General features: G+C 47.9%; 1 protein-coding gene across 6 annotated transcripts in view; it reads left to right on the top strand.

The window, feature by feature from the left end:
• Nucleotides 1-25,277, top strand: part of MTF2 (metal response element binding transcription factor 2) — a 181,035-nt gene that overhangs the window by 6,889 nt on the left and 148,869 nt on the right. For all 6 annotated transcript variants that reach the window (XM_063939878.1, XM_063939876.1, XM_063939874.1 and 3 more), the window contains one exon: nt 8,303-8,501. Coding sequence is in view for 5 of the 6 variants with exons in the window: in XM_063939876.1 (XP_063795946.1) it covers nt 8,303-8,501 (199 nt within the window). In the remaining variant the exon portion in view is untranslated. The remainder of the gene's footprint in view (nt 1-8,302; nt 8,502-25,277) is intronic.

Raw genomic sequence — 25,277 nt, 5'->3', positions numbered from 1 at the left:
TGAATTGTTTCTCCGTAACATTCAGGATTCTGCAGGTTTTATGGTGGAATCCATTAAAGACCTGGGTTCAATGATTGCAGGAATATCTTCCATGTCCGTCTCGGCTCGTCGAGGACTGTGGCTGCGCCAGTGGTCTGCGGACGCGGAATCCAGGAGAAGTGTGGAGACCCTACCCTACGCAGGTCAGGCTCTTTTGGGAAGCATTGGATGCGTGGATCTCCACGGCTACAGGGGGTAAGTCCCCTTTTCTTCCCTCAGCAGCTCCTGCTATGAAGAAACCTTTTTCTTGACCTGCATCTCAGTCCTTTCGGGTTTCTAAACCAAGAAAGATCAAACCGGCCAACACCTTCTCTAGAGGGGGCCGACCAAAATCCAAGAAACCTGCTGCAGCAGATTCCCAAGAACAGAAGCCTGCTTCAGGTGCGCCAAAGTCCTCCGCATGACGGTGGACAGCGCAGCCTGGAGGTAGGGCCAGTGGGGGGTGAGACTCAGACATTTCAGTCACGTCTAAGTGTCGTCCGGCCTGGACCCCTGGGTACTAGATATTGTGTCCCAGGGGTACCGGCTGGAATTTCAAGATCTCCCTCCTCATCTGTTCTTCACATCGGGCTTGCCAGCTTTGCCGGCAGACAGGGCTACCCTACAGGGAGCCATCCAGAAGTTGGTGGAGGCACAGGTCATTGTACCAGTCCCTCCTCAAATGCAGAACACGGGTTACCATTCAAACCTTTTCGTGGTTCCGTCAGGCCCATTCTGAACTTAAAATCACTAAACCCCTTTCTGAGGGAGTTCAAGTTCAAAATGGAGTCTCTTAAGGGCAGTGATATCAGGTCTGGAAGAGGGGGAATTCCTGGTTATCCCTGGATATCAAGGATGCGTACCTCCACATTTCGATTTGGCTGCCGCATCAAGCTTATCTCCGATTCGCTCTGTGGGACTGTCATTTTCAGTTCCAGGCCCTACCATTCGGCCTCTCCACAGCACCAAGGGTTTTCACCAAGGTGATGGTGGAAATGATGGTTCTCCTCTGCCGACAGGGGGTGAACATAATTCCGTATCTGGACAATCTGCTGATAAAGGCATTGTCCAAAGAGAAGCTGTTACAGTCCATTGCTCTCACGACCCAGCTTCTCAAGGAACATGGTTGGATCCTGAATGTCTCAAAATCACATTTGGAACCAACCAGGAGGTTGTCCTTTCTGGGAATGATCCTTGACACGTAAGTGCAGAGGGTGTTTCTTCCAGAGGAAAAAGCAATGGCGATGCAAACAATGGTCCGGGTTGTCCTGAAGCCAGCCAGCCCGGGTCTTCCATGAAGACAGAGCTGAGCTTCGGACGCATCAGCAGTTTCTTCTGAAGGTTGTGTCGGCATTTCATATCAACCAACCTATTGTGGTGCCAGTGGCTACTGAATCCTCAATTTCATCAAAGTTCTTAGCTGTGGTAAGGGCTCTAAAAATCTGTGAGGAGGACTGCTCGTCACAGAAAATCGGACTCTTGTTTGTCCTGCATGATCCCAAGAAAATTGTGTGTCCTGCTTCTAAGCAGACGATCTCTCGCTGGATCAGGTTCATTATCCAGCATGCATATTCTATGGCGGGCTTGCCGTGTCCTACGTCTGTTAAGGCCCACTCTACTCGTAAGGTGGGTTCTTCCTGGGCGGCTGCCAGGGGTGGCTCGGCTTTGCAACTCTGCCGAGCAGCTACTTGGTCGGGGTCGAACACGTTCGCAAAGTTCTACAAGTTTGATACTTTGGCCTCCGAGGACCATAAGTTTGGTCAATTGGTTCTGCAGGATCCTCTGCGCTCTCCTTCCAGTTCTGGGAGCTTTGGTACATCCCCATGGTACTAATGTGGACTCCAGCATCCTCTAGGACGTAAGAGAAAATAGGACTTTAATTACCTACCGGTAAATCATTTTCATGTAGTCCGTAGAGGATGCTGGGCGCCCGCCCAGCGCTTCATTGTCATGCAGTGGTTCTTTAGTTGAGTACTGCTTAGTTTTCGGTAAGTACTGTTTTGTTACTTGGTTAGTAATTCTGTTCAGCTGTTGCTGATGTTTCAAGCTAGTTAGCTTGGGTTGCCTTGTGTGTGAGCTGGTGTGAATCTCGCCACTATCTTCTCTCGAAGATGTCCATCTCCTCGGGCACAGTTTCTAGACTGGGTTTGGTAGGACGGGCATAGAAGGAGGAGCCAGCCCACACTCTCAAACTCGTAAAGTGCCAATGGCTCCTAGTGGACCCGTCTGTACCCCATGGTACTAATGTGGACCCCAGCATCATCTACAGACTAGGAGAAAAGGATTTACCGGTAGGTAATTAAATTCCTGTTATTCCCTCCAAATACTTTAATAAAGGTAGAGGCCGACAAAACTTTACCATCTTATCAGGAAGATTCATTATTGTTTTGCGGTCTACTTTTTTTTTCATGGTGTTATCTATATTTCTCTGACGTCCTAGTGGATGCTGGGACTCCGTAAGGACCATGGGGATATAGCGGCTCCGCAGGAGACAGGGCACAAAATAAAAGCTTAAGGATCAGGTGGTGTGCACTGGCTCCTCCCCCTATGACCCTCCTCCAAGCCTCAGTTAGATTTTTGTGCCCGGCCGAGAAGGGTGCAATCTAGGTGGCTCTCCTGAGCTGCTTAGAATAAAAGTTTAGTTAGGTTTTTTTTATTTTCAGTGAGTCCTGCTGGCAACAGGCTCACTGCATCGTGGGACTAAGGGGAGAAGAAACGGACTCACCTGAGTGCAGAGTGGATCGGGTTTCTTAGGCTACTGGACACTAGCTCCAGAGGGACTTTCACAGGTTCAGCCTGGATGGGTCACCGGAGCCGCGCCGCCGTCCCCCTTACAGAGCCAGAAGAGACGAAGAGGTCCGGTGAAATCGGCGGCAGAAGACATCCTGTCTTCAGACTAAGGTAACGCACAGCACCGCAGCTGTGCGCCATTGCTCTCAGCACACTTCACACTCCGGTCACTGAGGGTGCAGGGCGCTGGGGGGGGAGCGCCCTGAGACGCAATATAACAGAATACCTTAGGTGGCAAAACAGAATACATCACATATAGCTCCTGGGCTATATGGATGTATTTTAATCCCCTGCCATTTTACACAAAAAAGCGGGAGATAAGGACGTCGTGAAGGGGCGGAGCCTATCTCCTCAGCACACAAGCGCCATTTTCCCTCACAGCTCCGCTGGAAGGACGGCTCCCTGACTCTCCCCTGCAGTCCTGCTTCAGAATCAGGGTAAAAAAGAGAAGGGGGGGCATTGTTGGCAGCAAATAACAATAATTAACAGCAGCTATAAGGGAATAACACTTATATAAGGTTATCCCTGTGTATATATATATATATATATAGCGCTGGGTGTGTGCTGGCAGACTCTCCCTCTGTCTCTCCAAAGGGCTAAGTGGGGTCCTGTCCTCTATCAGAGCATTCCCGGTGTGTGTGCTGTGTGTCGGTACGCGTGTGTCGACATGTATGAGGAGGAAAATTATGTGGAGGCGGAGCAGTTGCCTGCGTTGGTGATGTCACCCCCTAGGGAGTCGACACCTGACTGGATGATTGTATTTAAACAATTAAGTGATAATGTCAGCAATTTGCAAAAAACTGTTGACGACATGAGACAGCCGGCAAATCAGTTAGTGCCTGTCCAGGCGTCTCAGACACCGTCAGGGGCGCTAAAACGCCCGTTACCTCAGTGGGTCGACACAGACCCTGACACAGATACTGAGTCTAGTGTCGACGGTGACGAGACAAACGTAATGTCCAGTAGGGCCACACGTTACATGATCACGGCAATGAAAGAGGCATTGAACCTTTCTGACACTACAAGTACCACAAAGAAGGGTATTATGTGGGGTGAGAAAAAACTACCAATATTTTTTCCTGAGTCAGAGGAAATAAATGAGGTGTGTGAAAAAGCGTGGGTTTCTCCCGATAAAAAACAGCTAATTTCTAAAAAATTATTAGCATTATATCCTTTCCCGCCAGAGGTTAGGGCGCGTTGGGAAACACCCCCTAGGGTAGATAAGGCGCTCACACGTTTATCTAAACAAGTAGCGTTACCGTCTCCTGATACGGCTACCCTCAAAGAACCAGCTGATAGAAGGCTGGAAAATATCCTAAAAAGTATATACACACATACTGGTGTTATACTGCGACCAGCAATCGCCTCAGCCTGGATGTGCAGTGCTGGAGTCGCATGGTCGGATTCCCTGACTGAGAATATTGATACCCTGGATAGGGACAATATTTTGTTAACTATAGAACATTTAAAGGATGCATTATTATATATGCGTGATGCACAGAGGGATATTTGCACCCTGGCATCAAGAGTAAGTGCTATGTCCATCTCTGCCAGAAGAGCGTTGTGGACGCGACAGTGGTCAGGGGATGCGGTTTCCAAACGGCACATGGAAGTATTGCCGTATAAAGGGGAGGAGTTATTTGGGGCTGGTCTATCGGACCTGGTGGCCACGGCAACGGATGGAAAATCCACCTTTTTACCCCAGGTCACTCCACATCAGCAGAAAAAGACACCGTCTTTTCAATCTCAGTCCTTTCGTTCCCATAAGTACAAGCGAGCAAAAGGCCACTCCTTTCTGCCCCGGGGCAGAGGAAGAGGAAAAAGACTGCACCATGCAGCCGCTTCCCAAGAGCAGAAGCCCTCCCCTGCTTCTGCCAAGTCTTCAGCATGACGCTGGGGCTTTACAAGCAGACTCAGATATGGTGGCCCGTCTCAAAAATTTCAACGCGCAGTGGGCTCACTCGCAAGTGGATCCCTGGATTCTACAGGTAGTATCGCAGGGGTACAAACTGGAATTCGAGGCGTTTCCCCCTCATCGTTTCCTGAAGTCTGCTTTACCAAAGTCTCCCTCCGACAGGGAGGCAGTTCTAGAAGCCATTCACAAGCTGTATTCCCAGCAGGTGATAATCAAGGTACCCCTCCTGCAACAAGGAAAAGGGTATTATTCCACGCTGTTTGTGGTACCGAAGCCGGACGGCTCGGTGAGACCAATTTTAAATCTGAAATCCTTGAACACTTACATAAAAAGGTTCAAATTCAAGATGGAGTCACTCAGAGCAGTGATAGCGAACCTGGAAGAAGGGGACTATATGGTGTCTCTGGACATCAAAGATGCTTATCTCCACGTCCCGATATACCCTTCTCACCAAGGGTACCTCAGGTTTGTAGTACTAAACTGTCATTATCAGTTTCAGACGCTGCCGTTTGGATTGTCCACGGCACCTCGGGTCTAAGACTCTTTACCAAGGTAATGGCCGAAATGATGATTCTTCTACGAAGAAAAGGCATTTCAATTATCCCTTACTTGGACGATCTCCTGATAAGGGCAAGATCCAGGGAACAGTTAGAAGTCGGAGTAGCACTATCTCAGGTAGTGTTACGTCAGCACGGGTGGATTCTAAATATTCCAAAATCGCAGCTGATTCCAACGACACGTCTACTGTTCCTAGGAATGATTCTGGACACAGTCCAGAAGAAGGTGTTTCTCCCGGAGGAGAAGGCCAGGGAGTTATCCGAGCTAGTCAGGAACCTCCTAAAACCAGGACAGGTCTCAGTGCATCAGTGCACGAGGGTCCTGGGGAAAATGGTGGCTTCTTACGAAGCGATTCCATTCGGAAGATTCCATGCAAGAACATTTCAGTGGGATCTACTGGACAAATGGTCCGGATCGCATCTGCAGATGCATCAGCGGATAACCCTGTCGCCAAGGACAAGGGTGTCTCTCCTGTGGTGGCTGCAGAGTGCTCATCTACTAGAGGGCCGCAGATTTGGCATTCAGGATTGGATCCTGGTAACCACGGATGCCAGCCTGAGAGGCTGGGGAGCAGTCACACAGGGAAGGAATTTCCAGGGCCTGTGGTCAAGCTTGGAAACGTCTCTTCATATAAACATTCTGGAACTAAGGGCCATTTACAATGCCCTAAGTCAAGCAAAACCTCTGCTTCAGGGTCAGGCGGTGTTGATCCAATCGGACAACATCACGTCAGTCGCCCACGTAAACAGACAGGGCGGCACGAGAAGCAGGAGGGCAATGGCAGAAGCTGCAAGGATTCTTCGCTGGGCGGAAAATCATGTGATAGCACTGTCAGCAGTATTTATTCCGGGAGTGGACAACTGGGAAGCAGACTTCCTCAGCAGACACGACCTTCACCCAGGAGAGTGGGGACTTCACCCAGAAGTCTTCCACCTGTTTGTAAACCGTTGGGAAAAACCAAAGGTGGACATGATGGCGTCACGTCTAAACAAAAAACTGGACAGATATTGCGCCAGGTCAAGGGACCCTCAGGCAATAGCAGTGGACGCTCTGGTAACGCCGTGGGTGTACCAGTCAGTGTATGTCTTCCCTCCTCTGCCTCTCATACCAAAAGTACTGAGAATCATAAGAAGGAGAGGAGTAAGAACTATACTCGTGGTTCCGGATTGGCCAAGACGGACTTGGTACCCGGAACTTCAAGAGATGCTCACGGACGAACCGTGGCCTCTACCTCTAAGAAAGGACCTGCTACTGCAGGGGCCTTGTCTGTTCCAAGACTTACCGCGGCTGCGTTTGACGGCATGGCGGTTGAACGCCGGATCCTGAGGGAAAAAGGCATTCCAGAAGAAGTCATCCCTACTCTGGTCAAAGCCAGGAAGGACGTAACCGCAAAACATTATCACCGCATTTGGCGTAAATATGTTGCGTGGTGTGAGGCCAAGAAGGCCCCTACAGAGGAATTTCAACTGGGTCGTTTCCTTCATTTCCTGCAAACAGGACTGTCTATGGGCCTAAAATTAGGGTCCATTAAGGTTCAAATTTCGGCCCTGTCGATTTTCTTCCAGAAAGAACTGGCTTCAGTACCTGAAGTTCAGACATTTGTAAAAGGGGTGCTGCACATACAGCCTCCTTTTGTGCCTCCAGTGGCACCTTGGGATCTCAATGTGGTGTTGAGTTTTCTAAAGTCACATTGGTTTGAACCACTTTCCACTGTGGACTTAAAATATCTCACATGGAAGGTGTCGATGCTGTTAGCCTTGGCTTCAGCCAGGCGTGTGTCAGAATTGGCGGCTTTATCATATAAAAGCCCTTACTTGATATTTCATTCTGACAGGGCGGAATTGAGGACTCGTCCTCAATTTCTACCTAAGGTGGTTTCTGCATTTCACATGAACCAACCTATTGTGGTACCTGCGGCTACCAGGGACTTAGAGGACTCTAAGTTGCTTGACGTTGTCAGGGCCTTGAAAATATATGTTTCCAGGACGGCTGGAGTCAGAAAATCTGACTCGCTGTTTATCCTGTATGCACCAAACAAGCTGGGTGCTCCTGCTTCTAAGCAGACGATTGCTCGTTGGATTTGTAGTACAATTCAGCTTGCACATTCTGTGGCAGGATTGCCACAGCCAAAATCAGTAAAAGCCCATTCCACAAGGAAGGTGGGCTCATCTTGGGCGGCTGCCCGAGGGGTCTCGGCTTTACAACTTTGCCGAGCAGCTACTTGGTCAGGGGCAAACACGTTTGCTAAATTCTACAAATTTGATACCCTGGCTGAGGAGGACCTGGAGTTCTCTCATTCGGTGCTGCAGAGTCATCCGCACTCTCCCGCCCGTTTGGGAGCTTTGGTATAATCCCCATGGTCCTTACGTAGTCCCAGCATCCACTAGGACGTCAGAGAAAATAAGATTTTACTTACCGATAAATCTATTTCTCGTAGTCCGTAGTGGATGCTGGGCGCCCATCCCTAGTGCGGATTGTCTGCAATACTTGTATATAGTTATTGTTACAAAAATTCGGGTTATTATTGTTGTGAGCCATCTTTTCAGAGGCTCCTTTGCGTTTATCATACTGTTAACTGGGTTCAGATCACAAGTTGTACGGTGTGATTGGTGTGGCTGGTATGAGTCTTACCCGGGATTCAATATCCTTCCTTATTATGTACGCTCGTCCGGGCACAGTATCCTAACTGAGGCTTGGAGGAGGGTCATAGGGGGAGGAGCCAGTGCACACCACCTGATCCTTAAGCTTTTATTTTGTGCCCTGTCTCCTGCGGAGCCGCTATATCCCCATGGTCCTTACGGAGTCCCAGCATCCACTACGGACTACGAGAAATAGATTTATCGGTAAGTAAAATCTTATTTTCGTCCACCTATGTTTTTGCTGGTGATATAACGCTAGCTTTTTTTTTTTTTTGTCTACTTGCGTAGTTTAATAGTTCAATGTTCCTTAATTTCTCTTTGCTTGTCATTGAGTTTATCGTTGTTAAATATTTATTCTTCCACTTTTTTTTTTTTTATTAAGAGACGCAACTGCTGTGGGCAATTCATTGGTCCTTAAAAGATCCCCTTTCCGACAAAATAAGAAGGCCTTGGAGTCTTTGACAAAAGCATCTGTACGGCATGGACAGAAGCCCAAGAGACCGCTTTGTAAATTTGAAGAAGGACAAGATGTCTTAGCAAGATGGTCAGATGGATTGTTTTATCTTGGAACTATCAAAAAGGTAGCAACATGTCTTAATGTCACCACGCTTCAAGTATATAAAACAAAGCTGTAAATATCTTCCAGGGTATTGCCGAGCTCTCTAATTGGTCTCTGCATTAATGATCAAATAGATGAATGACAAATTATGGTGTTCACATCAATCATCTTATTCATTTAAAGGGGGGTATGCAATTAGCTCCACTCTTTTCGGCGCTAATGAATTCGCTTCCCTTAGTATTCAATTACGGGTCGTTTTTTCGTCCATTTTGAAGGTGTTTTTGCCAGTGCCTTTTCACTTTTTTTTAAGTGAAAAGCATTGGCGAAAAATGCCTCAATCGGCGAAAATGTCCTGCGTTTTGAGGGAAAACAGATGAGTTCGCTGATCCACGTATTTTCCGCCCCTGCCGCATTTTTCGCTTAGGTGGAAAAACGGCCCAGCTGTTGAATAGGGCGAATCCCCATTTTCCCTAAAAATAGCGAAAAGCTCAGTTTTTGTCACCTAGACGAAAAAAATGAGCTAATTACATACCTCCCAATGTCTGGTTACCCACTATTGATTGTGGCTAGGGATGAATGAATATAAACTGTACAGGATGCCTTCTTGCAATTACAGGAGGTTATATCAAGGGTAAACTGTATCTTTACTCCATTTGTGCTGTAGCGTGTATGTACTTTGTGTATAATTTTTCTGTGTATATTCTAGGTGTAAGTGAAAGGTGCCAAGTTGCTTGCAATAGTAGCATTCAACACAATGACTGCATGGTAATCATTACTGCAGCATATAATTACTGTACGTTTGTCACTAAAATATATTTTCTTATTACTACAGTAGAGAGAAATTTGAGGTACTAATAAGCTTATGATCATCTGCAAGTAAAGTTTCTTATAATGGAAACTGATGTGACAGCATGCACACCTGTTTCTATATAATTATTTACATGCCTGAAAAACGGGATTGCTTCTGCTGAATTATAGTGGTGTAATGTATATAAAATCAGTAACGTAAGACAGAAGACTGTGTCCATCAGGAGTGAAGAAGCTAATCTGAGATACCAGTACAATAAACCTTTCCTGTGCTTCTAACCTGCCTTTGCTGTACAATTCAGATACTGTTTTTATTTATATTTCGATCATTGGTCTGTGTATAGATATCTTCTGCATCTTTTTCTGCTCTTTAATGTGCGAGAAATTCTGCAGGTAGCACATATGCGGCAGTATCCTATTAGTGGTAAAGGGCCACTGGAGTTGCCATGTCACATGGGATCAGGGACTTATCCCAGATCCCATGTGTTTTTTGTGCGATCGCTGGTCAAATTTCCGCCAATCAAATCGGCCTCTAATTGGATACCGCGATAATGACAATCTGTCCTTAGTTGCGATATGCTGCTGTTTTGATCGGCTGAAATCACATCTGAGCTAATAGGATCCCGCACATGGTTGGGAACCATATGACGTGTCTTCTGAAGATTGAAAAGTCCAGGAAATCTGAAATGGTATGACTACACAATGTACTGTTTTAATGGTAATTTACTCTATCCCCAATGTAAAGTTGTTCTTTATAACAGACCTGTCCCTAATCTTTTCATGAAGACCCTGCACATGGTCACTGAAAAAAATAAATAGGTCCTACAATCTATGGAGGTGGGTAAAGATGGCAAAGGTGGATTCGTAAAATTAGAGACCTAGGAGGCAGCGATTCACTGCCTGTTTGCACATCTTACGAAATTCTATGACACATTGGGGTCAATTCTATTCGGCAACTAAAGAATAGCGCCGGGAATTAGCTCCCGACGCTATTCAATTCTGCTACTAGTTGCCCGCAATTGTCGGGAATTCTTCTCTCATCCCCGGGGGATGAGAGAATAAACCCGACAAAAGTGCTGCCTCGCGGCCGGCGCGAGGCTGATTCTGTCGGGAATCAGCCTCGCGCCGGGTAGTTAAGTCGGAGAATGCCCGTTCTCCCGACAAAACTACCTGTTAAGTCGGCGAGAACGGGACATCGCCGACTTAACTTTAGCTGAATTGAATAGCGTCGGGAGCTAATTCCCGGCGCTATTCTTTAGTTGCCGAATAGAATTGACCCCATTGAAAGGCTTTAATTCCAGGAATCGAGATGGGAAAATGATCAATCCTGGAATTGATAATGTAGGTTGCCAATAGCAAACCGCAGATATTGCTGATGCGACATGGCTATAGGTATATGTAGGTAAGCATCCTGTATGTCCATGGATACCATATAGTCCTTGAGCTCCAAGGCCAGAATGATAGAGCGAAGAGTTTCCATACGAATTTGGATACTTTTTACAAATTTGTTCAAAGACTTGAGGTTGAGAATGGTCTGAGAGGAACCATTCGGTTTTCGGAACTAGGAGCAACGTTGAATAGTACCCCCTGCCTCTCTGAGCCAGGGGCACCGGCACTATCACTCCTGTGTACAGGAGGGATTGTACCACCAAATGTAGAGTTTTTGCTTTCAACGGATCCAAAGGGATACTTGTCGAGCAAAACTGGCGAGGGGGACGTTTCTTGAAAGAGACTGGATACATGCAAGGATACTAAAAGATCTTAGAGGTGCTGGTAGCACCATTGACAGAATTATTCAACCAGTCATTAGCTACAGGAGTAATTCCAGAGGACTGGAAAAGAGTGAACGTAGTCCCTCTGCACAAAAGTGGAAGCAAGGAAGAGGCCAACAACTACAGACCAGTGAGTCTAGCATCAGTAGAAGGGAAATTGATGGAAACACTCTTAAAAGAAAGAGTTGTAGATTATCTCAAATCCAGCAATTTACAGGATCCCAAATAGCAAGGATTCACTGGGGGGAGATCATGTCAAACAAAACTTGACTTTTTTGACTGTGTGACTAAAGTGATGGATAATGGTGGAGCCGTGGATATAGCTTATCTAGACTTTAGTAAGGCTTTTGACACTGTTCCACATCGCAGACTGCTAAATAAACTTGGAAGCTTGGCATTGGATACTAGGATTATTGAATGGATAAGATCTTGGTTGCAGGATAGAAAACAGAGTTGTGGTAAATGGAGTGCATTCACAGGAGGGAAATGTTACCAGTTGAGTACCCCAGGGATCTGTACTTGGACCAGTGCTTTTTAATATCTTTAGTGGTGACATTGCAAATGGCATTAAAGGGAAAGTATGCCTTTTTGCAGATGACACAAAGGTATGCAACAGGGTAGACACACCAGGTGGGGTAAAACAAATGACTGAGGATCTAGGTAGACTAGAGGAATGGTCGAGTGTGGCAATTAGTTGAATGCCCAAAAATGCAAAATCATGCACTTGGGCCTCAAAAATCCAAAGTCTAAATATAGTATTAATGGTACTATACTGGAAACTACTGAGGAGGAAAGGGATCTAGGAATCACTATTTCAGGTGATTTAAAGGTAGATAAGCAATGTAACAAAGCAATGAGGAAGGCTAGTCAGATGCTTGGCTGCATTGGGAGAGGAATCGGCAGCAGAAAGAAGTAATAATGCCACTGTAGAGGTCATTGGTACGGCCTCATCTAGAATACTGTGTTCAATTCTGGAGGCCATATCTTCAAAAGGATTTTAATACATTAGAGACTGTACAAAGGGCAACTAAAATGGTGCATGGCCTACATCACAAAACATACCCAGAAAGACTAACAAAAATCTCTATGTATAGTTTGGAGCAGAGAAGGGAAAGAGGGGACATGATAGAAACTTTCAAATATATAAAGGGTTTTAACATAGTCCAAGAGGGAAACATTCTCCATATGAAGAAAAGCAATAGGACATGAGGACATGCACTGAGACTGGAGGTTCGGGGGGGGGGGGGGTTCGGGAGAAATATGAGGAAAAATTACTTCACAGAAAGGGTAGTGGACAAGTGGAATGGCCTCCCATCAGAGGTGGTAGAGGCTAAGACAGTAGAGCAATTTAAACATGCATGGGATAGAAGAATATCCTTGCAAAGAAATAAGGATCAAATAAGTTTTGAGATAAAAATATGGTTAAAAAAAAAAAAGGGGCAGACTAGATGGGCCAAGTGGTTCTTATCTGCCGTAAAATTCTATGTTTCTATTTCCCCCAAAAAGGATGTTTCCCTTAAAAGGGATCACCTCCAAGGTCTTTTTTAGATTCCAGATCCACAGACCAGGACCGCAACCACAGAATCCGGTGAGCCAGAATGGACGTAGTAGACGCTTTGGCTGCCAGGACACTGGCATCAGAGGCCGTCTCCTGAATGTAATGAGAGGCTGTGGTAATATATGAAAGACACTGTCTGGCATTATCAGAAAAATCAGACGGTAGCTCCGCTTCAACTTCTTGAACCCAGGCTTCAATAGCTTTTGCAGCCCAAGAAGCTGCTATAGTAGGTCTATGTACAGCACCCGCAAGAGTGTAAATAGACTTCAAGCAACCCTCCACACACTTATCCGTCGGTTCCTTCAGAGAGGTGACTGTAGTGACAGGCAGAGTAGATGACACCACCAGACGTGCGACATGTGAGTCCACCGGCGGTGGTGTTTCCAAATTTTTACTTAACTCTGCAGCGAGGGGATAACGAGTTAGCATCTTTTTAGACAGGGAGAATTTCTTTCCTGGAGACTCACAGTATTCCTGACGTATGTCAACTAAATGGTCAGTGTGGCAAAACTAATTTAGTAACCTTCTGACGCTTGAACTTATCGGGTTTCTTAGTCGTATCTGAAGGTTCAGTTTCATCACCGATCTGAAGAATCAGTTTGATAAGCCTCCAAGAAGTCAGGAACATCCACATGTGTTGTAGATTCCCCATCAGAAGCATCTGCATCAGTCTGATGGGTCAGTATATACGCCATCTTCATCGGATGAAGTATCCGAAACGTGCGTGGATTGTGAGGAAGAAATGGCCCGCTTAGATGACCCTTTGGTTCTAGGGGGGCGAGGGTCAGGCTTTTGTTTTAACCAAAGACTGATTTAACTGCTGTAACTGAGTCGACAAATAATCCACCCATGGTGGATTTACTACAGGGACAATATGTGATTGTACAGGCACAGGAGGTCCCACAGGGGGCGCAGGTCTTGTTACTAGCATAGTCAGTAAATTAGAAAAAGCAGCCCAAGGTGGGTCTTGGTGTGCCACTGGTGCTGCAGGCTGACCGAGTGGTTACAGAACCCCCAATACCTGGACCCTCAGCTGGAATATTTTCCTCAGATAAATCTGTGGCGTCAGCGCTGCATGACGCAGGATCAGCCACAGATCTCCTGCCCTGTTACGCAGACATTATTGGAGAATGTAGCTCTAGGGCGTAACAGTACAATATAGCCAGACACAGTACCTGACACCCCCTGTGGAGTGTGATTGCAATGCAGATCACAAACAGAGGATTTAAGTGGTATAAAGTGACTGAAATACACAGAAAAAAAAAACAGACAAACCGTATATCCTGTGAAGGAAAAAATCTCTCTCTCTCTCTCTCTCTCTCTCTCTCTCTCTCTCTCTCTCTCTCTCTCTCTCTCTCTCTCTCTCTCTCTCTCTCTCTCTCTCTCTCTCTCTCTCTCTCTCTCTCTCTCTCATATATATAGGGATAGCAATATGTTTGAGATGCATGGAGTAGGAAACACACAGCAGCTATTGGCACACAGTCACATGTACAATGCAAAAATTATTACAAACCACAATAGAACTGCACTGGACTAGCAATACTAAGTAAAGCTATGTATGTATACAGACATAACAATGCACAGTAAATATTGGATGTATATCACAGGATACTTGTAAGTACATTTCTCTAACGTCCTAGAGGATGCTGGGACTCCGTAAGGACCATGGGGAATAGACGGGCTCCGCAGGAGACATGGTCACTTTAAGAAAGACTTTAGACTCTGGGTGTGCACAGGCTCCTCCCTCTATGCCCCTCCTCCAGACCTCAGTTTTTTAGACTGTGCCCAGAAGAGATGGGTGCACTGCAGGGAGCTCTCCTGAGTTTCCTGCTAAGAAAGCATATTTGTTAGGTTTTTTTCTTATTTTCAGGGAGCACTGCTGGCAACAGACTCCCTGCATCGAGGGACTGAGGAGAGAGGAGCAGACCTACTTAAATGATAGGCTCTGCTTCTCGGCTACTGGACACCATTAGCTCCAGAGGGAGTGGAACACAGGTTCGTACTTGGGCGTTCATCCCAGAGCCGCGCCGCCGTTCTCACAGAGCCGGAAGGAAAGAAGACTGAGGCGGCAGAAGCCTTTCGGGTGCTTCACTGAGGTAACGCACTGCAGCTGTGCGCCATTGCTCCCATACACCTCACACACGCCGGTCACTGTAAGGGTGCAGGGCGCAGGGGGGGGCGCCCTGGGCAGCAATGAATACCTCTCCTATGGCAAAATGACCTATATACATGTACAGGTGGGCACTGTACATGTATATAAAAGAGCCCCCGCCATGTTTTACAAAGTTTGAGCGGGACAGAAGCCCGCCGCCGAGGGGGCGGGGCTTCTCCCTCAGCACTCACCAGCGCCATTTTCTCTCCACAGCACCGCTGAGAGGAAGCTCCCCGGACTCTCCCCTGCTTGACACACGGTGAAAGAGGGTTTTAAAGTAGAGGGGGGGGGCACATAATTGGCGATTATACATTACAGCAGCGCTACTGGGTACACATTGTGTTTTTCTCTGGGGTCGTATAGCGCTGGGGTGTGTGCTGGCATACTCTCTCTCTGTCTCTCCAAAGGGCCTAAAGGGGAATCTGTCTTCAGAAAAGAGTTTCCCTGTGTGTGTGTGTGGAGTGTCGGTACGCGTGTGTCGACATGTTTGACGATGAAGGCTCGCCTAAGGAGGAAGGGGAGTGCATGAATGTCAGGTCGCCGTCGGCAACGCCGACACCGGACTGGATGGATATGTGGAATGTCTTGAATGCTAATGTAAATTTATTGCATAAGAGATTAGACAAGACTGAGGCTAGGGATCAGTCAGGTAGTTAGACCATGCCTGTCCCAGTGGCACCGGGACCTTCTGGGTCTCAGAAACGCACATTATCCCAGATCTCTGACACAGATACCGACACGGATTCAGATTCCAGTGTCGACTATGAGGATGCAAAATTACAGCCAAAAGTGGCTAAAGGTATTCGTTACATGATTATTGCTATTAAAGAGGTTTTGCATATTACTGAGGAACCCCCTGTTCCTGACACAAGGGTACACATGTATAAAGAGAAAAAGCCTGAGATCACCTTTCCGTCCTCATTTGAGCTAAGCGAATTGTGCGAAAAGGCTTGGGAATCTCCAGACAGGAGACTACAAGTTCCCAAAAGGATTCTTATGGCGTATCCCTTCCGACAAAAGGACAGGATACGATGGGAATCTTCACCTAAAGTAGACAAGGCGTTGACACGCTTATTCAAGAAGGTGGCACTGCCTTCCCAGGATACTGCTTCCCTCAAGGATCCTTGCGGATCGTAAGCAGGAAGTTACCATGAAGTACATTTACACACATTCTGGTACTATTGTTAGGCCGGCTATGGCATCGGCCTGGGTTTGTAGTGCTGTCGCAGCATGGACAGATTCCTTCTCTACGGAGATTTAGACCCTAGATAAGGATACCATTCTAATGACCCTAGAGCATATCAAGGATTCTCCGTTATATATGAGAGATGCTCAAAGAGACATTTGTTTACTAAGCTCCAGAATAAATGCTATGTCTATTTCTGCTAGGCGACTCTTGTGGACCCGACAGTGGACGGGGGATGCCGACTCAAAGCGGCATATGGAGTCGTTGCCTTACAAGGGGGAGGAGTTGTTGGGAGAAGGCCTCTCGGACCTAGACTCTACTGCTACGGCTGGTAAATCGAATTTTTTACCTTATGTTCCCCACAACATACTGAGAAGGCACCTCATTACCAAATGCAGTCCTTTCGTTCGAATAAAAGCAAAAAGGTACGGAGATCGTCCTTTCTTGCCAGAGGTAAAGGCAAGGGAAAAAAGCTGCACACAGCTAGTTCCCAGGAGCAGAAGTCCTCCCCTACGTCTGCAAAATCCACCGCATGACGCTGGGGCTTCCCTGGGGGGGGTCAGCTCAAGTGGGGGCACGTCTTCGATTTTTCAGCCACGTCTGGGTTCACTCACAGGTGGATCCCTGGGCAATAGAGATTGTTTCTCAGGGATACAGGCTGGAATTCGAAGAGATGCCTCCTCGCCGGTTTTTCAAATCTGCTCTGCCAGCTTCTCCGTCAGAAAGGGAGTTAGTGTTAACTGCAATTCAAAAATTGTATCTGCAACAGGTGATAGTCAAGGTTCCTCTTCTCCAGCAAGTAAAGGGGTATTACTCAACCCTGTTTGTGGTTCCGAAACCGGACGGTTCGGTCAGACCCATTTTGAATCTGAAATCCCTGAACATGTACTTGAAAAAGTTCAAGATGGAATCGCTCAGAGCGGTCATCGCCAGCCTGGAGTGGGGGGGGGGGAATTGGATGGTTTCCCTGGACATAAAGGATGCTTACCTTCATGTTCCGATTTTTCTTCCTCATCAGGCGTTCCTGAGATTTGCGAAACAGGACTGTCATTACCAATTTCAGACGTTGCCGTTTGGGCTTTCCACGGGCCTGAGAATTTTCACCAAGGTAATGGCGGAAATGATGGTGCTCCTGCGCAAGCAGGGTGTCACAATTATCCCATACTTGCACGATCTCCTCATAAAGGCGAGATCTCGAGAGAAGTTACTGGACAGCGTGTCACTGTCAGTGAGGACGTTGCAACAGCACGGCTGGATTCTCAATATTCCGAAGTCCCAGCTGGTCTGACCTTTTTGGGCATGATTCTGGACACAGAACAGAAAAAGGTTTTTCTTCCGATGGAAAAGGCTCAGGAGCTCATAGCTCTGGTCAGGAACCTATTAAAGCCAAAAAAGGTTTCAGTGCTTCACTGCACCCGTGTCCTGGGGAAGATGGTGGCATCGTACGAGGCCATCCCCTTCGGCAGGTTCCATGCGAGGACTTTTCAATGGGACCTACTGGACAAATGGTCCGGGTCTCATTTACAAATGCATCAAAGGATCACCCTGTCTCCCAGAGCCAGGATATCTCTCCTGTGGTGGCTGCACAGTGCTCACCTCCTGGAAGGCCGCAAATTCGGCATTCAGGACTGGATCCTGGTGACCACGGATGCAAGCCTCCGAGGTTGGGGAGCAGTCACACTGGGAAGAAATTTCCAAGGTCTCTAGAGACTTGTCTCCACATAAACGTCCTGGAGTTGAGGGCCATATACAAAGGCCTACGTCAAGCGGAGGCATTACTTCAGGACAAACCGGTTCTGATTCAGTCGGACAATGTCACACCAGTGGCTCATGTAAACCACCAAGGCGGCACAAGGAGCAGAGTGGCCATGGCAGAAGCAACCAGGATTCTTCGCTGGGCGGAGAATCATGTAAGCGCACTGTCTGCAGTGTTCATCCCGGGGGTGGACAACTGGGAAGCGGACTTCCTCAGCAGACACGACCTGCATCCGGGAGAGTGGGGACTTCATCACGAAGTCTTCGCACAGATCGCGGGTCGGTGGGGACTGTCTCAACAAAAAGCTATAGCGATATTGCGCCAGGTCAAGAGACCCTCAGGCGGTAGCTGTAGACGCTCTGGTGTCACCATGGGTGTTCAGATCGGTCTATGTGTTCCCTCCTTTGCCTCTCATACCCAAGGTGTTGAGAATAATAAGGCAAAGAGTGAGAACAATCCTCATTGTTCCAGATTGGCCACAAAGGACTTGGTATCCGGATCTGCAAGAGTTGCTCACAGAAGATCCGTGGCCTCTTCCTCTAAGGCAGGACCTGCTGCAACAGGGGCCCTGTCTGTTCCCAGACTTACCGCGGCTGCGTTTGACGGCATGGCGGTTGAACGCCGGATCCTAGCGGAAAAAGGTATTCCGGAGGAGGTCATTCCTACCCTGATTAAGACTAGGAAGGACGTGACATCGAAACATTATCACCGCATATGGCGAAAATATGTTGCTTGGTGTGAGGCCAGGACTGCTCCTACGGAGGAGTTCCATTTGGGCCGTTTACTTCACTTCCTTCAAACAGGAGTGAATTTGGGCCTAAAATTAGAATCCATAAAGGTTCAAATTTTGTCCTTGTCCATTTTCTTTCAAAAAATTGGCTTCTTTTCCTGAAGTACAGACATTTGTGAAGGGAGTGCTGCATATTCAGCCTCCTTTTTATACCTCCGGTGGCGCCTTGGGATCTTAACGTGGTATTAAGTTTCCTCAAGTCACCTTGGTTTGAACCACTCAAAACAGTGGAGTTGAAATATCTCACTTGGAAGGTGGTCATGTTGTTGGTCTTAGCTTCTGCAAGGCGTGTTTCGGAATTAGCGGCTTTGTCATATAAAAGTCCCTATCTGGTTTTTCACGTGGATAGGGCAGAATTGAGAACTCGTCCTCAATTCCTGCCTAAAGTGGTTTCATCTTTTCATATGAACCAACCTATTGTCGTGCCTGTGGCTACGGGAGACTTGGAGGATTCCGAGTCACTTGATGTAATCAGGGCTTTGAAGATTTATGTGGCCAGAACAGCTAGGGTCAGGAAGACAGAGGCGCTGTTTATCCTGTATGCAGCCAATAAGGTTGGCGCACCTGCTTCAAAGCAGACTATTGCTCGCTGGATCTGTAACACGATTCAGCAAGCACATTCTTCGGCAGGATTGCCATTGCCAAAATCGGTTAAGGCCCATTCCATTAGGAAGGTGGGCTCTTCTTGGGCGGCTGCCCGAGTGGTCTCTGCATTACAGTTGTGCCGAGCGGCTACTTGGTCGGGATCATACACCTTTGCAAGGTTCTATAAGTTTGATACCCTAGCTGAGGAGGACCTCCTGTTTGCTCAATCGGTGCTGCAGAGTCATCCGCACTCTCCCGCCCGTTTGGGAGCTTTGGTATAATTCCCATGGTCCTTACGGAGTCCCAGCATCCTCTAGGACGTTAGAGAAAATAAGATTTTACACTTACCGGTAAATCTATTTCTCGTAGTCCGTAGAGGATGCTGGGCGCCCGTCCCAAGTGCGGACTTCTTCTGCAAGACTTGTATATAGTTATTGCTTACATAAGGGTTATATTATAGTTAATCGGTTTGGACCGAGACTGTTGTTTGTTCATACTGTTAACTGGGTAGTTTATCACAAGTTATATGGTGTGGCTGGTATGAATCTTGCCCTTGGATTAACAAAAATCCTTTCCTCGTACTGTCCATCTCCTCTGGGCACAGTTTCTCTAACTGAGGTCTGGAGGAGGGACATAGAGGGAGGAGACAGTGCACACCCAGAGTCTAAAGTCTTTCTTAAAGTGCCCATGTCTCCTGCGGAGCCCGTCTATTCCCCATGGTCCTTACGGAGTCCCAGCATCCTCTACGGACTACGAGAAATAGATTTACCGTGAAGTGTAAAATCTTATTATCTCTATAGTAATGCACTTGTTCTTAACTAACCCTGTCTAAACGACATGTAGAATACTCAAGTGTCCTGTAAATGTACAGCGCTGATGAGGCAGGCGGCTTTACAGAGGAGACGGTCCCCAGCAGTCCCGGAATCAGCGCAGCTCTGTGTAATGGCACCCAATCGCTGACAGGGGGAGAGGGATATGCAGCTCCAGGGTGGGAATATCTGCTGTAGCTGGGGGAGGGGCTGCAGTTTTATCATTCACAACGAGTTTTATCATTGATAAATGAGCCCCAAAGTGCTGGAGCTTCTGGTATTTGTGTAGAAAGCAAACACTTTCCTCCTTACCCACAGCGGAACCCCCACCCCTATGGCTGTTACACCTAATTAATTTAAGGAGGAACGCACGCAAGAGGACCAATGACAACCAGCAATAGTAGCTTGTGATTGGTTCTACATGGAGACCAAGTTATTGGCCTGGCTGTGATGGGAACTGTAAGACCCCTGGAACCAATCGATGCATGGTGCTACCCCGGGGGTGCTGACTAAGGGAATAAAAATGGAAAGGTAGAATTTAACGGCAGATCAGAACCACTTTCCCCATCTAGTCTGCCCCTTTTGGATGCTAATAGACTTTTTCTTTTTCTCTGACGTCCTAGTGGATGCTGGGACTCCGTCAGGACCATGGGGGAATAGCGGCTCTGCAGGAGACAGGGCACAAAATTTAAAAGTTTGACCACTAGGTGGTGTGTACTGGCTCCTCCCCCCATGACCCTCCTCCAAGCCTCAGTTAGGTTTTTGTGCCCGTCCGAGCAGGGTGCAATCTAGGTGGCTCTCCTAAAGAGCTGCTTAGAAAAAGTTTGTTAGGTTTTTTATTTTCAGTGAGTCCTGCTGGCAACAGGCTCACTGCAACGAGGGACTTAGGGGAGAAGAAGTGAACTCACCTGCGTGCAGGATGGATTTGCTTCTTAGGCTACTGGACACTAGCTCCAGAGGGACGATCACAGGTACAGCCTGGATGGGTCACCGGAGCCGCGCCGCCGACCCCCTTGCAGATGCCGAATAGAGAAGAGGTCCAGAAACCGGCGGCAGAAGATGTCTCAGTCTTCATGAGGTAGCGCACAGCACTGCAGCTGTGCGCCATTGCTCTCCGCACACTTCACACCAGCGGTCACTGAGGGTGCAGGGCGCTGGGGGGGGCGCCCTGGGCAGCAATGTAATATACCTATTCTGGCTAAAATATATCACATATAGCCCCTGGGGCTATATGGATGTATTTAACCCCTGCCAGGTTCCAAAAAAACCGGGAGAAGAAGCCCGCCGAAAAGGGGGCGGGGCCTATTCTCCTCAGCACACAGCGCCATTTTCCTGCCCAGCTCCGCTGCGAGGAAGGCTCCCAGGACTCTCCCCTGCACTGCACTACAGAAACAGGGTAAAAACAGAGAGGGGGGGCACTTATTGGCGATATTTATAATATTTGAGCTGCTATAAAGGGAACACGCTTATTAAGGTTGTCCCTATATATATTTATAGCGCTTGGGTGTGTGCTGGCAAACTCTCCCTCTGTCTCCCCAAAGGGCTAGTGGGGTCCTGTCTTCTATCAGAGCATTCCCTGTGTGTCTGCTGTGTGTCGGTACGTGTGTGTCGACATGTATGAGGACGATGTTGGCGTGGAGGCGGAGCAATTGCCTGTAATGGTGATGTCACCCCCTAGGGAGTCGACACCAGAATGGATGGCTTTGTTTATGGAATTACGGGATAGTGTCAGCACGCTACAAAAGTCGGTTGACGACATGAGACAGCCGGCAAACCAGTTAGTACCTGTCCAGGCGTCTCAGACACCGTCAGGGGCTGTAAAACGCCCTTTACCTCAGTCGGTCGACACAGACCCAGACACGGACACTGAATCCAGTGTCGACGGTGAAGAAACAAACGTATTTTCCAGTAGGGCCACACGTTATATGATCACGGCAATGAAGGAGGCTTTGCATATCTCTGATACTGCAAGTACCACAAAAAGGGGTATTATGTGGGGTGTGAAAAAACTACCGATAGTTTTTCCTGAATCAGAGGAACTGAATGAAGTGTGTGATGAAGCGTGGGTTACCCCAGATAGAAAACTGCTAATTTCAAAGAAGTTATTGGCATTATACCCTTTCCCGCCAGAGGTTAGGGCGCGCTGGGAAACACCTCCTAGGGTGGATAAGGCGCTCACACGCTTATCAAAGCAAGTGGCGTTACCGTCTCCTGATACGGCCGCCCTCAAGGATCCAGCTGATAGGAGGCTGGAGAATACATTAAAAAGTATATACACACATACGGGTGTTATACTGAGACCAGCAATCGCCTCAGCCTGGATGTGCAGTGCTGGCGTGGCTTGGTCGGAGTCACTGTCTGAAAATATTGATACCCTGGATAGGGACAGTATTTTACTGACTATAGAGCAGTTAAAGGATGCATTTCTTTATATGCGAGATGCACAGAGAGATATTTGCACTCTGGCATCAAGAGTAAGTGCGATGTCCATATCTGCCAGAAGAAGTTTATGGACGCGCCGGTGGTCAGGTGATGCGGTTACCAAACGACATATGGAAGTATTGCCGTATAAGGGGGAGGAATTATTTGGGGTCGGTCTATCGGATCTGGTGGCCACAGCAACGGCCGGAAAATCCACCTTTTTACCCCAGGTCACCTCCCAGCAGAAAAAGCCGCAGGCTTTTCAGCCGCAGTCCTTTCGTTCCTATAAGAACAGACGAGCAAAAGGACATTCCTATTTGCCCCGAGGCAAAGGAAAGGGTAAGAGACTGCAACAAGCAGCTCCTTCCCAGGAGCAGAAGCCCTCCCCGGCTTCTACAAAGGCGTCAGAATGACGCTGGGACCTTACAAGCAGACTCAGGGGCGGTGGGGGGTCGCCTCAAACATTTCAGCGCACAGTGGGCTCACTCGCAGGTGGACCCCTGGATCCTGCAGGTAGTATCTCAGGGTTACAGGTTGGAATTCGAGAAGTCCCCTCCTCGCCGTTTCCTAAAGTCTGCTTTGCCAACGTCTCCCTCCGACAGGGCGACGGTATTGGAGGCCATTCACAAGCTGTATTCTCAGCAGGTGATAGTCAAGGTACCCCTCCTACAACAGGGACAGGGGTATTACTCCACGCTATTTGTGGTACCGAAGCCGGACGGCTCGGTAAGACCGATTTCTAAATCTAAAATCTCTGAACCTGTACATACAAAAATTCAAGTTCAAGATGGAGTCACTCAGAGCAGTGATAGCGAATCTGGAAGAAGGGGATTTTATGGTGTCCTTGGACATCAAGGATGCTTACCTTCATGTTCCAATTTGTCCTTCACACCAAGGGTACCTCAGGTTCGTGGTCCAAAACTGTCATTATCAGTTTCAGACGCTGCCGTTTGGATTGTCCAAGGCACCCCGGGTCTTTACCAAGGTAATGGCCGAAATGATGATCCTTCTTCGAAGAGAAGGCGTCTTAATTATCCCTTACTTGGACGATCTACTGATAAGGGCAAGGTCCAGAGAACAGCTGGAGGTCGGAGTAGCACTAACCCAAGTAGTGCTCTAACAACACGGGTGGATTCTGAATTTTCCAAAATCCCAACTGATCCCGACGACACGTCTGTTGTTCCTAGGGATGATTCTGGACACTGTTCAGAAAAAGGTATTTCTTCCGGAGGAGAAAGCCAGGGAGTTATCCGATCTAGTCAGGAACCTCCTAAAACCAGGAAAAGTATCTGTGCATCAATGCACAAGAGTCCTGGGAAAAATGGTAGCTTCTTACGAAGCGATTCCATTCGGCAGATTCCATGCACGAACTTTTCAGTGGGATCTGCTGGACAAATGGTCCGGATCGCATCTGCAGATGCATCAGCGGATAAAATTGTCCACAAGGACAAGAGTGTCTCTGCTATGGTGGTTGCAGAGTGCTCATCTGTTAGAGGGCCGCAGATTCGGCATACAGAACTGGGTCCTAGTGACCACGGATGCCAGCCTGAGAGGCTGGGGAGCGGTCACACAGGGAAGAAACTTCCAGGGCGTGTGGTCAAGCCTGGAGACGTCTCTTCACATAAATATACTGGAGCTAAGAGCAATCTACAATGCTCTAAGCCTGGCAAAACCTCTGCTTCAGGGTCAGCCGGTGTTGATTCAGTCGGACAACATCACGGCAGTCGCCCACGTAAACAGACAGGGCGGCACAAGAAGCAGGAGGGCAATGGCAGAAGCTGCAAGGATTCTCCGCTGGGCAGAAAATCATGTGTTAGCACCGTCAGCTGTGTTCATCCCGGGAGTGGACAACTGGGAAGCAGACTTCCTCAGCAGACACGATCTGCACCCGGGAGAGTGGGGACTTCATCCAGAAGTCTTCCACATGATTGTGGTCCATTGGGAAAGACCAATGGTGGACATGATGGCGTCCCGCCTCAACAAAAAACTGGTCAGGTATTGCGCCAGGTCAAGAGACCCTCAGGCAATAGCTGTAGACGCTCTGGTAACACCATGGGTGTACCAGTCAGTGTATGTGTTTCCTCCTCTGCCTCTCATACCAAAAGTACTGAGAATTATACGGCAAAGGGGAGTAAGAACGATACTCGTGGCTCCGGATTGGCCAAGAAGAACTTGGTACCCGGAACTTCAGGAGATGCTCACGGAAGATCCGTGGCCTCTACCTCTAAGACGGGACCTGCTTCAGCAGGGACCGTGTCTATTCCAAGACTTACCGTGGCTGCGTTTGACGGCATGGCGGTTGAACGCCGAATCCTAAGGGAAAAAGGCATTCCGGAAGAGGTCATCCCTACCCTGGTAAAAGCCAGGAAGGAGGTGACTGCACAACATTATCACCGCATTTGGAGAAAATATGTTGCGTGGTGTGAGGCCAGGAGGCCCCGACGGAGGAATTTCAACTGGGTCGATTCCTACATTTCCTGCAAACAGGATTGTCTATGGGCCTCAAATTAGGGTCCATTAAGGTTCAAATTTCGGCCCTGTCGATTTTCTTCCAGAAAGAATTGGCTTCAGTTCCTGAAGTCCAGACTTTTGTAAAAGGAGTACTACATATACAGCCCCCGGTTGTGCCCCCAGTGGCACCGTGGGATCTTAATGTAGTTTTGGATTTTCTCAAATCCCATTTGTTTGAGCCACTCAAATCGGTGGATTTGAAATATCTTACATGGAAAGTAACCATGCTACTGGCCCTGGCTTCAGCCAGGAGAGTGTCAGAATTGGCGGCTTTATCGTATAAAAGCCCATATCTGATTTTCCATTCGGACAGGGCAGAACTGCGGACGCGTCCTCACTTTCTGCCTAAGGTGGTTTCAGCGTTTCACCTGAACCAGCCTATTGTGGTGCCTGCGGCTACTAGCGATTGGGAGGATTCCAAGTTGCTGGACGTTGTCAGAGCATTGAAAAT

This window comes from Pseudophryne corroboree, chromosome 9 (assembly GCF_028390025.1).
Source record: "Pseudophryne corroboree isolate aPseCor3 chromosome 9, aPseCor3.hap2, whole genome shotgun sequence".
In the NCBI taxonomy this organism is placed as follows: Eukaryota; Metazoa; Chordata; class Amphibia; order Anura; family Myobatrachidae; genus Pseudophryne; species Pseudophryne corroboree.
Note: the sequence above shows the minus strand (reverse complement) of the source record. Positions and strands in the feature narration are given on the sequence as shown.